General features: G+C 46.0%; 1 protein-coding gene across 2 annotated transcripts; it reads left to right on the top strand.

The window, feature by feature from the left end:
• Nucleotides 1-7,757: 7,757 nt before the first annotated feature.
• On the top strand, nt 7,758-11,899 carry LOC124690312 (YTH domain-containing protein ECT1-like). 2 transcript variants are annotated; one of them, XM_047223711.1, is made up of 9 exons: nt 7,758-7,942; nt 8,627-8,700; nt 8,781-8,955; nt 9,262-9,338; nt 9,407-9,707; nt 9,830-9,897; nt 10,052-10,534; nt 10,802-11,014; nt 11,094-11,899. In XM_047223711.1, the coding sequence occupies exons 1-9, from the start codon at nt 7,906-7,908 to the stop codon at nt 11,454-11,456; spliced, it is 1,791 nt and encodes a 596-aa protein (XP_047079667.1). In that variant the 5' UTR covers nt 7,758-7,905; the 3' UTR covers nt 11,457-11,899. The 2 variants fall into 2 exon arrangements, with proteins under 2 accessions (XP_047079667.1, XP_047079673.1); XM_047223717.1 differs by having other exon boundaries at nt 7,788-7,942; nt 10,055-10,534.
• Nucleotides 11,900-15,104: the final 3,205 nt, after the last annotated feature.

Below are 15,104 nucleotides of genomic sequence, written 5' to 3'. Positions count from 1 at the left end.
TTTTGGCATAAAAATTGTAAAATTGTGTTATTTGAACAATATATTACATTTTGGCCGACTAGATATTGTTTGCAATTCAAAGATACACAAGTGTGACGAATTTGGACTCATTTGGACAAAGTTTGTAAGCATAGTGGGTATTTGGGAGGTGTATTGAGCAGAAAGCCCTGCATCTTCATATCTAGTAGCTCATGGACTAGGAAGTGGTTTTGAAGCTTTTGGCATAAAAACTTCATATCTCTATATTTCCTTTTCCATTATTATTTCTCTAGGTTGTAGGTAACATAACAGGGGGGGAAGGTTCCACCATGTTTTGAATTATTTTGAATTGAACCCTAAAACCCTAAAACCCTAAACCCTAGAGAAAATGATAAATGTGGCTTAAATGTGGCATACAAATTGTTCATACAAATTCAAATTGTTGAACACAAAGACATCCCCAATACAAATTGTTCATACAAATTCAAATTGTTCATACAAATTCAAATTGTTCAACACAAAGGCATTCCCAACACAAGGGGAACCCCAATACAAATTGTTCAACACAAAGGGATCCCCAATACAAAGGGAACCCCAATACAAATTGTTCATACAAATTCAAATTGTTCATAGAAATTCAAATTGTTCAACACAAAGGCATCCTCAATACAAAGGGAACCCCAATACAAATTTTTCAACACAAAGGGATCGCCAATACAAAGGGAACCCCAATACAAATTGTTCATACAAATTCAAATTAGTTGTTCGAGAATAAAATCTTTCTCTTGCTCCTGGTGTGACTCGCGGGGCCACCACCTTACTCCGGGTAACCCTACCAGGGATATTACCGGTGTCTACCTTCCTTTTGCCCTCTTTCTTGTTCTTCTTCTTCTGCAAAGCTTGTGCTTTTTCTTCTGCCATGTACTTTTCGAAGTTAGCATCTATCATGGCCTTACTACTTTCGAGGCATTCTCGACTATACTGTTCCCTCTCCTCTAGACTCATCGGTTGAAGCCATTCTACATCCATTTGTTCCCTCTGCTCTCGATCCATCGGTTCAAGCAGCTCTACATCCATCTGTTCCCTTCGCTCTCGATCCATCGGTTCAATCTCCTCATGTTCAATTGCTGCTTCAATCTCCTCTGCATTTGCTGCTTCAATCTCCTCATGTTGAACTGCTGCTTCAATCTCAAGTTGAATTGCTTGTTTCATTCTCCTCTGCATTTGCTGCTCCCGCCTGATCTTCCATTCCAAAAGCTGGGTCAACTGCATTTTAACAAAGCCTAGCAATGTGTCCAGGGATTCCACAACGTTTGCACTTACGTTTTCGAATCGGTGCACCACTCTCTGCACTAGCTCTGATCCTATTCTTCCTCGGCCTACCTGCCGGTCTAGTCAATACTGGAGAGTGCAGTTTGAAGCCTGGATCGACTTTCATCCATTGGTCTTTTCCCAACAAGGTAGGAACATTCATAGCATATTCAGCCCTAAATTTGGCAACAGAGAAATACTCTGACACATACTGATCAACTTCACCTTCTTCACCCCCTATAACACTCATGAAAAACAATGCGTGTATGCAGGGTATCCCACGGATCTGCCATCCCCTACAATGGCATGTCCTATCAACCAAACTCACTGGATACCTCCATTGTATGTTTTTACTGTCAGTGTAGGTTACCTCAGCCTCCATTCCTTTTCTGACGCATTGCATCCTCAATTGTTTTGCCCTGTCATGCAAAGACTTAATCAAAGATGGGAGCATGAGATGGCCAACATAATTTGTGGATGCAATTCTTTGACGCAGATCGATCTTTATCATGATCATCTGCCTAATCTTATCAAATATTTGCCACCAGCATAAGCCCTTTCAATGACTTGACCTTTGAATTGAAACTCTCCGCAAGGTTACTTGTTACATAGTCTACCTTGCAAATTTCATTGAATTGGCTTCTTGACCACACCCTACCATGATGTTCATCCAAGTACTCCTTCAACCCAGGTTTTTGTTTATACAACACATCCAAATGAAATAGATGCTTCCTAGAGCTGCATGTGTATAAAGCTGGCCATAGGTTGTCAGTAAAAACTTTACCCTTGAATTTCTTTGTAAAATTCTGTACCAAGTGTCGCATACATTCCCTATGCTCCACTCCAGGGAATACTGCTTCTACCGCGAGTCTCCAAACCTTTGCAAGCGTCCGTGTGGATAACAAGTCCTGGTGGATGACCTATAAGGTCGCGCAAATTCTGCGAAACCAAGTCCAACTTTCCTGTGACTCAACCTCCAAAACCCCATAAGCAACAGGGAACATCCAATTATGTCCATCAAGCTGCGATAGCAGACAACTAGCTGTCCTTTAAACCTGCCATGAAGAGCTGATGCATCCACGGCCAAATAAGGCACCGCAACCGTCCAAAAAGCCTTTCCAACAAGCTTTGAAATAAACAAAAGCCCTTCTAAAACATTCCTTGTGCATTACCTTCCCGCTTTTCAATTTGTAGGGAAGCCGTATGCTTGTCTATCGCTACAACACTTCCTGGACTAGCCATCTCCACTTCAGCTTTGAAAGTGTAAAGCAACTGAAAGCTTTCATTCCATGGACCATTGATCTTGTCAAGAGCCATTTCCTTTGCATAGAACATCCTCATGTAAGGTACTTTCATTTTATACTTCTCAACCACCTTTTTACGAGTCTTTGTTGGACCAAGTGAAGGATTTTCTCTCAGCCAATCTAGGATTATATCCGCCAACCACCTAGTCTTCGCTAGCTTTGTTTTCAGCTACGGCTCTCCACCTAGAGGTGGACACCTATGGATCTCCTTATTCTTCTTTATCCGAAACATAATGATAAGGGATGTCGGTAATAGATAACAAATTTTACACCGTGATCTAAATACACAAGCTGGTTGGCGTAGTACCCGAACCAAGCCGCTTCGCGCATTGTGGATGCATGCAGCCTAAACCTACACCTCAGGTATGGGCATTTAATTGTGAACCTACCTGGCTCACTTTTAATAACCTCATAATTATTCTTAGTGAGAATGTGATATGTAGTAATTGCATTACGGCAGTCCATCATCGTTTGAAACACGGTGCCTTCACGCAAGCTGGGGATCCTCCTTGTTCCACTCAATTGTTGGCAAGTCTTCACCTTCGTAATCGGCTAAAACGAGGCTGTCATCATTCTCATTCTTCTCTTCATCATCGGTGTCATCAAATGCGGCACCAAAAGCAATATCTTCCATGTATTGATCCTCCATTGCACGCTTCTTGCATCGATCTACCAATTCAGGAAACATCAACTCATCCTCATCATCTTGAGGAGACCGATCCTCAATGTCTGCATCGTCCTCCACATCGACCGTACGAACGATCTGGCTACCACTAGCACTGGGGACAGATGGTGCTGCTGTGGACCTACAAGGAGCGCCGCGGCGCACACTGTTAGAAGAGGCAACAACAGTAGAGAGACATGATGCCCGACCACCTGATGATGCCCCAGCACCAGAGAGAGATGATGCCCGGCCCCTGTCCACATGGATACGAATTTTCCCGAACCGGCAAGAAGCATTCAAAGCAAAAAGAATTCCCAGATCGTCATCGGAAACTAGTGGAACAAATCTTCCCTCCTTGTTGTGCAAATATTCGAAATGAACTGCGTCGTCAGAGCTCCAGCTCATGCCGAGCGCAGATGTTAGCTTTCAAATTCCTCAACGAGATGGTGGTTGCAACCACCGCAGGGAAGTAAAACCCATTCTTATTGCGTTTAGAATCACGTGTAAAGCTAGAATCCAGCCTAACCACCGGCCGAAAAGCCGGCGTCTGGATCAATCCTATTCGAAAAGCAACGCAGTTAGTTGAGCAACAACGATTGGCGCTCAAAAACTGCCTACTTGTTAATTCACATAGGCGGACGATGCTTACCCGGATGGAATCCATGCGTTAAATCCCTCCGATTCCCAATCTTCTCCGCGGGCCGACGCGAACAGTTGGCACATCGGATGGACATACAAACCCCGCGAAAGGGGTAGATCTAGATGGGGGGGAGGCGGAGCCCTCTCCGCCTCCCGGGGGTGGTGGTGGGGGCGGGGGCGGCTCGGCGGCGGACGACGCCATAAGGTAGGAGGGCAGGACGACGTGGCGGCGGAGGGGCGGTGTGTGAGCTCCTCCAGTCTCGGGCGGAGTGGAAAGCTTTGGGTGAGCTCCTCCGGTCAACGATCAACACAGTTCGAAAGAAACGGTCAATTCAACACCAATGCGGCTCCCTAGCCGTCACCGGTAACGGTGAAGGCCTCTGACCAGACGGCAACCCTCCCGTCTGAGCGTCTGCGACGGGTTTCAAACTAGAGGGAGGGGAAAACTGAGGAAAAACTAAGGGGCTGAGGAAAACTGAGTACAATTAACGAACCAGGGGCACGGAAATAGAAATCCCTATATAAATTGGTGTAAAACAAGCATGGAGCATAAAAAATTATAGATACGTTTGAGACGTATCACATAACTCCAAATTTAGTTAAGATATCTGATAAATAATTTAAAAGGTAGATTATTTCTATGAAATTCATACTTATGATTTGTTCATAAGAGAGGTATGTGGTTTGGTCACATATGAAAATATGTGACCTTAGTCATTGCGACATTTGACAAGGTTTGATATTTTGAAAATTCAAAGATACTGAAACCTTCATATGGAAATTTATTTCTCAAGTAAATTTGGAATCTTTTTAATTTCTCTAGGTTTCAGGTACACTTGAAAGTGTGCAAACATAAGTATGGACCGAATTGGATATATATCAATCCTATTGTCATAAGCTAAATGAATAAGCTTTCCTTGCCTTAGGTTTACTTCACCTGAAGTGTTGTCCTCCAGTGTAGTGTTGGGAAATATTCTAGAGATTGGATTATCACCTTAGGATTACTCATAGAATGGATAAACAAAAGTGTGAGGTATTATTCATCTCAACAAAATTCTTGAGTTTACGGTATTGTGTCTAACAAGATAGGTTTGCTTACAATTAGCTAGATGAGTATTCATTTGGTTGATCACAAGATAGATGTGGAGACATAGAGTCGCCTCATTATCTAAGTAACTATGGCACGATATAGATATATGCCCTAGTTCGGAATAGAGTATTTCATCAACTTAATTTCTCTCATCATTAAGTAATAATTATACTCATTGAGAAAGATTGAATAAAGGAGATGATTTTCTTAATGGCTTGATTAAGATTGTTGGATTAATGTTAAGATTCACCAATTAGGATTTCCTAGTCTTCAAGTACCTCTAATGCTAATTTTTAGACTTCTATGTTATGTTTCTTAGAGATTCTACCTTTCTAACTTTTATAGTTTGTTTATCATGATGATGGACATTTTCTTCTTGTTCTTGTTCTTATTGACGTGGGCACGACCCTTCGGGTGCCCATCATTGGCATACCTGGTGCGGCGTAACAGGAGGCCCACCTGATGACCTGCTAAGGACCAAGAAGCCCAAAATGATTTAGCAAGCGTTCAAGGCCCAATATCCTGGCGTGTGGAACAAGAACACGCCCAAGATAAGGAACCCTAGAGTTTATCTCTAACTTGTAACCGACTCGGAAACGATACATGAGACCTAGCCTCCTATATAAAGGCTAGGAGGGGTCATCGGGGAGAACGATCAATCTAGAAACTAGAACACCATAGCAATCACATCGACTTTATAATCATCATCATCAATCAAGAACATACAACCATGAAGTAGGGTTTTATCCTCCAGGGACCTGAACCTGGGTAAATCGTGTCTTCCCTTTGCTTCTCAGCCGACGAATTCGCCAGCGCGCCTTCTTCCTTGAAGTTCAAGTCCAGAAACCATGGGCATTACCATGGAGACCCTGCGTCAATTGGTGTCGTGTATGGGAAATTTGTGCGATGGAGTCACGGCTTCGGTCGCTCCAACCTCAACGGACTGCGGCTCGCCAGATTCCGGGGAGTAGATCTACTTCTGCTCCCTCGCGTTCATCCCGCACCCGCCGGCCTCGGCTTGGCCTCAAATCCTTCCATGAGGGAGTGATCTAGAGCTTGGAGATCAACGTTTCCACATCAACACGGTGGGCATCCTTCACCTCCCGGATCCGATCCATTCAACTCTGGTGGAGTTGACCTCGCCACCGACCGCCATGGCGCCCTCATTGCCATCTTTCGTCGAATCCTCCAGCGAGCCGGAATCTACTCCAACTTCAATCTACTGCGTCGACTGCGACACCTACCATGTGGCGGGTCCAAATGACCTCATCTGGGATCACACCGATGCCTTCACAAACAATGGGAGGTGCAGCATCAGCGCATACCCGACACGTTTCTAGTGTGCGGTCATTGACCCTGCGACAAAAATCGATGATGAAACCCCCGAAACGGCCGACCGGACCACCGTCACCATCCCTCCAGAAGCCTAGGGCAAGGCAAAGAAAGTCGTAAGATCCTTGAACAGGAGCATTCACACATGATAAAGCTGCAAGTAGAATTCGAAATGCGCAATCAATTAGCTGATGCATCAAGTGAACGACGAGCATAGTTGTCCTCGCTCAACTCCTCCACGTCAAAGCATAACACTTCGGGTAGGATGCCCAAACGACGCTCTTGGCTTCAACACCTGCCCAAGGGCGATAGGCTCGGGATGTAAAATATCCAAGACGCCACAAGGCTCCCTCATCGCGACTACCACATAGTTGTTATCCAACCAACCTCCACAAAAAGATCCCCGAGCGACCCTTCGATCAACCATCGCTGACCTAGGCCTGATAGGAGCGGCTCTCACACCAAATGGGAAGCCAAGCGCGGAGAAGGCGATGGTACCGCGACGATCAGATCACTCTCCTCCACGAGGCGACAACTAGCTACGCCTCCCGCGACCGCGAGGACAAGGATCACGCGACTACGACACCTACAATGACATCACGCAACGCAAGGTCGACAGATCTTCCGCAGAGCGCTCTAACCACGAGTCTCCCGACGTCGACTCCAACGTCGAGGCGTGTGGCACGAGCTGTTTTAGCTGCCCCGTCCATCGGACCCTGATGCTGAAAAGCTTCAAGCTGCCCGTGGACACCCCCAAGTACGACGGGCTCCAAGAGCCAACAACTTGGCTAGAGGACTACTACTTGACAGCGGTACGATGTCAAGGAGGCACAAAAAACCACCGCCATGCAAAAGTTACAGTTGTAGCTGATAGTTTCTACATGAGGTTGGCTCAAAAGATTGCCCGTGGAATAGATTAGCAGCTGGGATGACCTGGTCTATAGTTTCATCCGAAACTTCCAGGCTACCTAAAAACGATCCGCCTCCATCGATGAGCTACGAGCATGCATGTAGAGATCAAACCAGTCGATACACTCATAGATCCAACCATGGACCATCTTGAAGAACACCGTGAAATACATCTCAAAGGAGAGGGCAATCAACGCCTTCAACACGAGCCTCACGAGAGCTTAAGGAGGAGTTCTAATTCGACACGAACTTTTTCTTCATAGAATTTCTGAAAACTTGATCATGTCCCAAACTGGAACAAGAAGAGTTGCTGCTTTTGAGAGAGTTTTTAGATGTACTTTTGAGAGTTGGATTGGAGGTAAAACATGCGATGGAGTTGGGTTAAAACTTTTAGAAGCCGGACCGGATGGGCGGGCGGGCGGGTGGACCGAGCGAGCCGGCACCGGTCCGGTTTTAAAGCCCGCGATGATTAGCGTGAGTGGACCTCTCCTCCTCCTCCTCCTTGCCTCCTCTTCGCCTCGCGCTCGCGTACGCACCACCGTCAAACCCGACGGGGCCCGTCCTCGCCGACCGCCGCCGGCCTCCGCGTCTCCCCCAGCCGGAGCACGCACCTACGCCGCCCCTACCTCCTCCCCGCTCCGCGCTCCCCTCCTCCTCCTCGCCCCGCCGGCCGGAACATGGCGTCCACCGGAGGAGATCCGTCCGGATTCGTCGGTAAGCCCCGCCCTTGCTTCAGCAGCTCCAATTCGTCCCCTTGCTTCCCTCGCCGCCACCTACTGGGCCCGAATTTACGCTCCCGTCCGCCTGCTGCTTTCTCCTGCTCCAGACCTAGCCGTGGTAATTGCACATGCTGCAACCCTAAAACAGCAAGCGCGGTTTCCCCCCCCTAGAATTTCCACGTCTGGGCCTCGCACGTGCCGCTGCAAGAAAGGATTTTGTCCAGTAGCAGTTGTATTCTGCTGAATTGCTGCCTGCGCCGTGCTTTCTTTGTTAGGATAGCTGAATTAAGGCATATACGTGTTAGTCTCTGGGTATCGCTCGTGACAAGCAAACGAGAAGCAAGAGATTGTATGATGAAATTGGCCGGCAACAGCATGTACTGGTGCTAACAGGATACCTGTTGCCATGGGTCAATCGAGCTTTTGAAGCCTGACTGAAATTTGACTAAGTTTGCTTGATAAGTAGATTTTTTTTGCTCGATTCTTGAAGGAATTGATCTGTTCCTTGCGAAACCTGTGAATCGAAGAGACCTTTAGCATAGTCCTTGTGTAATTCCCTGGCTTATACGACACAGTAACAGTATGCGATACCTGTCTTTTTTAAAAGTTTCAGTACGTACCGTAGTAACACTTTCTGCAGTTCCCTTTGTCAGCTTACACCATCCTTTTCTTTTTGTAGATTGCGCAATTCCGCTGCAATCAGAAATTGTAGTTGATAATAACCCTTCGAAGAGTGTAAATACCAAAGAGCAGGTAATGTGCTGCACAGTTTTATTTTCTCCTGTCCTGTGCAAACATAGAATATTACTGACCGTTGATTTCTGTTGCATCAGATTAATTCTATTACAGCTGAGAAAACAAGTGCTACCACTGCGCGTGGCTCTACCTCCCTAAAGTCGCCAAAAGGTGCACAGGAGAAGGCTAGTTTTTTGGGAAAAGCTGGAGAACAGCCTTATGTCTACCAGCCCAATGTGTATGCACCACAGCCACAGGCAGTCTATTCTGGAGGTTAGTTTGCCATTGTTTTCTCTGGGTATTAATAATGCTGATGTATGCATTATTGCACATTGCACAGGGAGAATATATATCCACAACACTAATAGGTCAAGTTTGCATTCTTGCCCTATATATTTTTCTGTTTACTGTTTATATGATTGATTTTTGTTTCATTGGTCATCTTTGTTCATTAACAGTATTAAGTGATGTTGAAGTGCTATATCTTGGGCTTCTTACGAGGGCTGATTATACCTTATTTGGCATCTCCTTTTCGTGAAATTATGTTTTTGATTTGAATGTTCTTTTGTTCTTCTCTAGGATACATGAATCCTTCAGGGCAGTGGGAAGAGTATCCCTATTATGTGAGTATGGAAGGACTCCATTCTGCGTCGCCTGTAAGTAGCTGCCTATCAAACTTGTTTCACTTCCCTTAATCAAGTACTAAGCGTTTTCACTGATGCAGTTCTACGATGGTAACCAGTCAGTCATGCTATCTCCTGGGTATGCGAACAACCCCCAAATGATGTATGGAGCTTATTCTCCTGTTTCAAATGTTGGAGATGGCCAGTCCTACTCCCCAATGCACTTCCCCTTCTCAACTCCTTACTACCAGCCTCCGGCTTCTCCTAGTATGGGATACTCAAATTCCGGTACTGGAATGTCTCAAGGAGACCCTATGCTTCAGCAAGAATACTTCCTTCCTGATGGCCTTTTGTATTCACCAACAGCCGCGTACCACCAACCATTTGGGTCATACAACAGAGGTAACTTTTGTTCCTTTCAGTCTCCTGTATTATTCCAGGAAAAGATATGATGATTGCAAGTTATGTGTGTTGTCGTAGATTGGTCAGAGCCATGCCAAACTAATTATGGATTTCTTTCGCAGGAGCAACGCAACCGAGCAATGCTCCAGGACTCTATGGGCAAGGGAATGTACCACTGGCTTCTGGAATGGTATGTTGTCATGCAACTTGGACTATTTGCAAAGACTCCCTGGACACGTGCAGTTCAGTATAAATGGAGCAGTTACTTTTGGAACTCAAATTTGCTGTTTATTTGGTTTATTGTGCCCCTAAATGTTCAGTACTGACAAGGCATGTTATTGCAGCAGCATGGATCAATGTATGGTTCTGGATCCTACAAGCCACGCCAACAAACTGGTAAATATGGAGGCGCTACTCCAAATTGGAGTTCTGCTGGTCGCAGATATAATAATTTTGATTATAGCTCCAGTCAACAAAGGGTGCCATTTGGTATCCAGAATGGTTCTCTGGAGTTTCTGAATGAGCAAAACCGTGGCCCACGTGCTGCAAAACCAAAGAAACAAGACACGGAAAATTCTTCAGTGGAGGACAAAAGCGAGAAACCCACTCCATTGGTTGATAGTGAACTGTACAACCGTCCTGATTTTGTCACTGAGTACAAGGATGCGAAATTCTTTGTAATTAAATCATACACGGAGGACCATGTACATAGGAGCATTAAGTACAATGTTTGGGCCAGCACAGCTAGCGGGAATAGAAAGCTGGATTCAGCTTATCGTGCGGCCAAAGATAAAGAAGACCATTGCCCTATTTTCTTGTTTTTCTCGGTAAGGCTAATTTTCCTTTTATATTTCCTCCTGCCAGAAATAATTGACTTGGATTTGTTTAGATTCGCATGTATCTGCACACTAAAACGCGTCTAGATACATGTGAATGTAGACAAATCTGAGTTACTTATTTCCGGACGGAGGGGGTAGTTTATTTCCACATAAGAATGGGAAAAAAATGGTGCACTGGATCTACTGTAAGCATGTTTTCAATTTAGGATTTGTGTCGGTAGAGATGTGGAATTTCATCCATAACTTCTTTTATAGGTTAATGGGAGTGGTCAGTTCTGCGGTGTGGCTGAGATGATTGGACCTGTTGACTTTGACAGAAGTGTTGATTATTGGCAGCAAGACAAGTGGAGTGGCCAGTTTCCTGTGAAGTGGCACATTGTCAAGGATGTTCCGAACAATTTACTGCGGCACATCACTCTTGAGAACAATGATAACAAACCTGTAACAAACAGCAGAGACACCCAGGAGGTAAAAAATTATGAGCTTTATGGAGAACATTTTCAAAAAATAAAAGATGATATGCTAACCCAATGAACAACTTATGCAGGTGAAGCTGGAGTATGGTCTCCAGATGTTAACCATCTTCAAGAATCATGAGGCAGAGACAACCATCGTGGAGGACTTCGACTTCTATGAGCAACGCGAGAAAGCCTTGAAGGAAAATAGGCGTCAGCAGCAGCCGGGCAGCACAGAGCCCCTGAAGCCAACAGACGCTAAGGTCATGGGAGATTCTATTGCTCTTATCTCTGACAAATTTTCTCGGACCGTCCAGCTGAAGGAAACTGAGAAAAGTGACAACAAACTGAGAGCTGAGGGTGCCATCTCAGCGGGTGATGCACAGACAGCTACCGTCAAGGCTGAAGAAAGCAAGGCGAAGAAAAGCGTAAGCCCTGTGGAGGAAAGCAGTTGATTTATCCATCTCCGTGCAGTTTACTAGTTTGGAGCAGCAGTTGGTTGGAGTCAAATGTGGAGGTGAGGAGGGAAAAAGGGTGGTTGGTTGGAGTCAAAGTGGGCTGCTGCTTCAGTTGTACAACATCATAGGCTTTGTTTCACTACCATTTAGGTTATAGTTTCAATATCCAATAGTTTCAAAGTTCTTGTTCGGGGTTTCCTGCTTCTGTGTCTTTTATTTTCTTCCTTGTCTCCTTTCGTTTTGCTTGTGTCGTGTTGTCGTGAATGCTGTCCAGTTTTAGTGCCTTCTCATCTCCTCCTTTCGTTTTACTCGTGTCAGTGTCATGAATGATGTCCCGTTTTTAGTGGTACCTGCGTCTGTGTTGTGAATGCTGTTCACTTTTAGTGTCTCTGGCCATAAATGGCAGATTTATGCAGCAAAGAGCATTCCATACTCTGCAATTTGGTGATAGGTCCATCTCTCACTAGCTCAACTTATCTCATTCCTATGTACCTTCTGGGCTTGTTATTTCTTTTTTAAAGTGTGTTTTGGCTAGTCCAATTACGTCTAACTTTATTGTTTTAGCCATAAATTATCTCTTGTATTTTTGTTCTATTTTGATGTCATATTAGTATTACCTCTGTATTGAAATATAAGCCTTTTTAGAAAAGCTAAATGTAGTATAAAAGAAATATCTTTGTATGGCAGTCCATCTCTTTTTTCACTTAGCAAGTTAGCATGCACATCACACCGTACCAAGTGCAGAAAACAATAAACCTGAAAGAACTTTTTATAGACAGCCTCTATAAACTACTCCCTAGGAAGCATCAATTAAACTTACACATGTTCCAGCAGGACGATTAAAGGGAATAGCCGTGGTAGATACAATTAGGCTAGGGGTAGGGGAATGTCAACATTTTTCAAAGTTGATACAATTCTCTCTAAAGATAGCGACATCTCTCAAGTAAACCATATAACCCTCAGAATCTTGGATCGGCTACAGTTACATCAACCAGTCTAAGGAGGTTCACTGATGCCTAAACAATCAAACGCAATTAGCTCCTCTCTTTGATCCAGCAACAGGTACTAAAACATAATAAGCCAGCACTGAACAGCCCAAAATATAATTTATCTCTCTGTACCAGCCAGCCAATCCATTGTTAAGATAGCAAATGGACAAAACCAGGTTTTAAGAAAATGGGCAAAGTATAATATGCAAAAGAACACACACATATTGGCCAGAAAAGGCACCTTGCAAACCTGGAGCTGATTAAAATTGACTGTTAAAAGATGCGCTGAAAAGCCTGCTACATTTTTTTTTGCGGTAAAAAGCCTGCTAGATTTTGAACAAGAGCTACACATTGTCTCATGTAACACCCGCCCTGCCTTGTGAATACTAGTCTGGCAAATCTGAGACAGTCTGTCATAAAAGGAGAAGTTGCCATATTACAAGAAGACCCACCATATATCTAGTGCTCGATCAACAATGTAGTCATGTCCAAGTCCATATCATCCCCATACTGAGCTCCATTGATAGTTCCAGCATCATGGTGCTGCTCTTGTTGGCCAACCGAGGGTGACACCATATCATCCACCACAGATAAGATAAATTTCTTCCTGCAAGACGACTCCAGCACCTCCACCCCAGGCCGTTTTCTTGCAGCTGGAGAAGCGCCCATGTTGAGGTGGTTGGAGATGTTGCTATGGCGAAATATTAATCTGCAATTTTCTGGGCGGTAGTAAGCAACGTCTTGCAGAGTCATGTTGGCCGTATCGACAGCAATCACCCACCAGTTCCGTGCGCCAATATGGCGACTGATCATCAGATACATGGTGTTGTCCTCGTGCAAGCTCAAGGTGGGAAATTCGGTGTACATCCTCTCGATGTCCCGGGTGGTCAGCGGGAGCGGGGGAGGTCCTCCGCGGTTATCCGAGCACGACTCCCTGGGCAGGGGCAGCTGCTCGGGCAGGTCGCCGGAGAGCAGCTGGGAAGGAAGAAGGTCGCACTCCTGCCTCCAACCCTCGTGGTAATTAGCAGCACTCCTACTCCAGGTGACGGCCCGCCAACCATGAGTCTTCCCACGAGGGCACATCTCAACAAACCTGATGCGGCCGCCTTTGGTGTCGACGGCGATGTTGGAGACGCGCCATGCATCGTGGGGGTCGAGCCTGCTGTGATGGAGCGGCGTCGGCAAAGGCACATAGTGGAGATGAGGGCAATCGCCCTGAAGCACGTTGCAGAAGAGGATTCCCCGTGTATGGTCTACGAAGCCCATGGTGCCGTAGTCTCCGCCGACGGTGATCACCTCCGCCGTGATGTGGCGAAACTCTCCTGCCTGCCGCTGCTGCTGCTCGTCCAAAATTAGGACGGGCTTCTTAACAGTCCAAGCTCGCGTCTTGGAGCTGTAGACGTAGAGCTCGTACTGCAGCGGCCCCGACCCCGAGGCATTCAAGAATGCGGCGACATGGTAGTCGCGGGTGCCTCCGCCTCCGGGGAGGAGTCCGATCCGAGACCGTTCGACGATGCGGCGGCCGCTGGGCTGCGGGAGCATCGTGAGGGACGGCTCTCCGCCGGAGCCGCCATTGGCGTGGTAGACGTAGAAGGCGTAACGGTCGAGCCCGTAGCAGTTCGGCTTCGAAACGCTGGTGTAGAGGAGGGCGAGATTGCCCTCCGTGTGGACGATGGTAGGCTTCTCGGTGAAGATAGATCCGGTGCAGTAGGCGCAGAAGTAGGAGACCTGAGGAGGGTCGGCGACGACGAAGGTGATCTGGATTTTCGAGGCATTGTGTACGTCGTCGGTATCGCAGAAGGCGGTGGATGCGTTGGTCCGGCTGTCGATGATGGCAGTGATGCGGAGAAGGCAGCTCGCGGGACGATCTCGATCGGCACCGGCATCGGCATCGGCCGGGGGGTACCGCAGGCCACCAGGGCAGGTCTGATCAGAGCTGATGATCCCCATCGATCTCCGGGCCGGCCGGACGTACATCAAGATCGATGAATTGGATTTATGGATGGAGGTAGCTCTGCTTCTCCGCGACAGTCCGGGTCAGAGAGGTAGTCGGAATATGAATAGGGGATTTGTTACCGCTGCCAGATCCAGCTGAAGAAATTTGGTTCTCGTTGTACCGCAAGTGTATCTACACTTCTACAGGTCAATAGGTCGTCAGATCAGATACCATAAATGCATCAGGAATGAGCGTTGCCCTTCCAGTCCACAAAGCCAAGAGAAAATCATATCATGGCATAGTTGTTTGGATAGCAAATTTTAGATATACTGTAGTTTTCTTTTGAGCTTAGAGCAAGTACAATAGAGTCCAGTCAGCTGACTATAAGACATTAAATAATATATTTTAGATGAGTTGGAGGAGAGAGAAGAGAAGGAGGGGGTACTATGCAATAGCTCTGCGTGCTCTAGACCTTGAGAGTGAAAGTGGCATATATTAATAAAGCTACATTCTTATAGCCAACTATTGTACATGTTAGCTATATGATGACTACAAATGATATGACATCTTGTTATAGCCAACAGTTGGCTATACTATTGGAATTGCTCTTATGGCTTTCTTCAGGGCAAAAGCTTTTATAGCCGAACCGGTAACTACCGGACCTCCGTGAACCAATCGGGAGCTGCCACCTCCTCCGTTACTCACTAGGTATTTCCTTGT

This window comes from Lolium rigidum, chromosome 1 (assembly GCF_022539505.1).
Source record: "Lolium rigidum isolate FL_2022 chromosome 1, APGP_CSIRO_Lrig_0.1, whole genome shotgun sequence".
NCBI lineage: Eukaryota > Viridiplantae > Streptophyta > Magnoliopsida > Poales > Poaceae > Lolium > Lolium rigidum.
The sequence above is the reverse complement of the archived record's forward strand: the minus strand, read 5'-3'. Positions and strand labels throughout refer to the sequence as shown.

What these genes read in the sequence shown, in the direction of transcription:
- LOC124690312 (XM_047223711.1), top strand. Translation starts at nt 7,906, where the DNA reads ATGGCGTCCACCGGAGGAGATCCGTCCGGATTCGTCG. An exon ending in ACAGGCAGTCTATTCTGGAG is followed by an intron (nt 8,956 to 9,261) that starts GTTAGTTTGCCA and finishes GTTCTTCTCTAG; the next exon opens with GATACATGAATCCTTCAGGG. An exon ending in ATTTGGGTCATACAACAGAG is followed by an intron (nt 9,708 to 9,829) that starts GTAACTTTTGTT and finishes TTTCTTTCGCAG; the next exon opens with GAGCAACGCAACCGAGCAAT.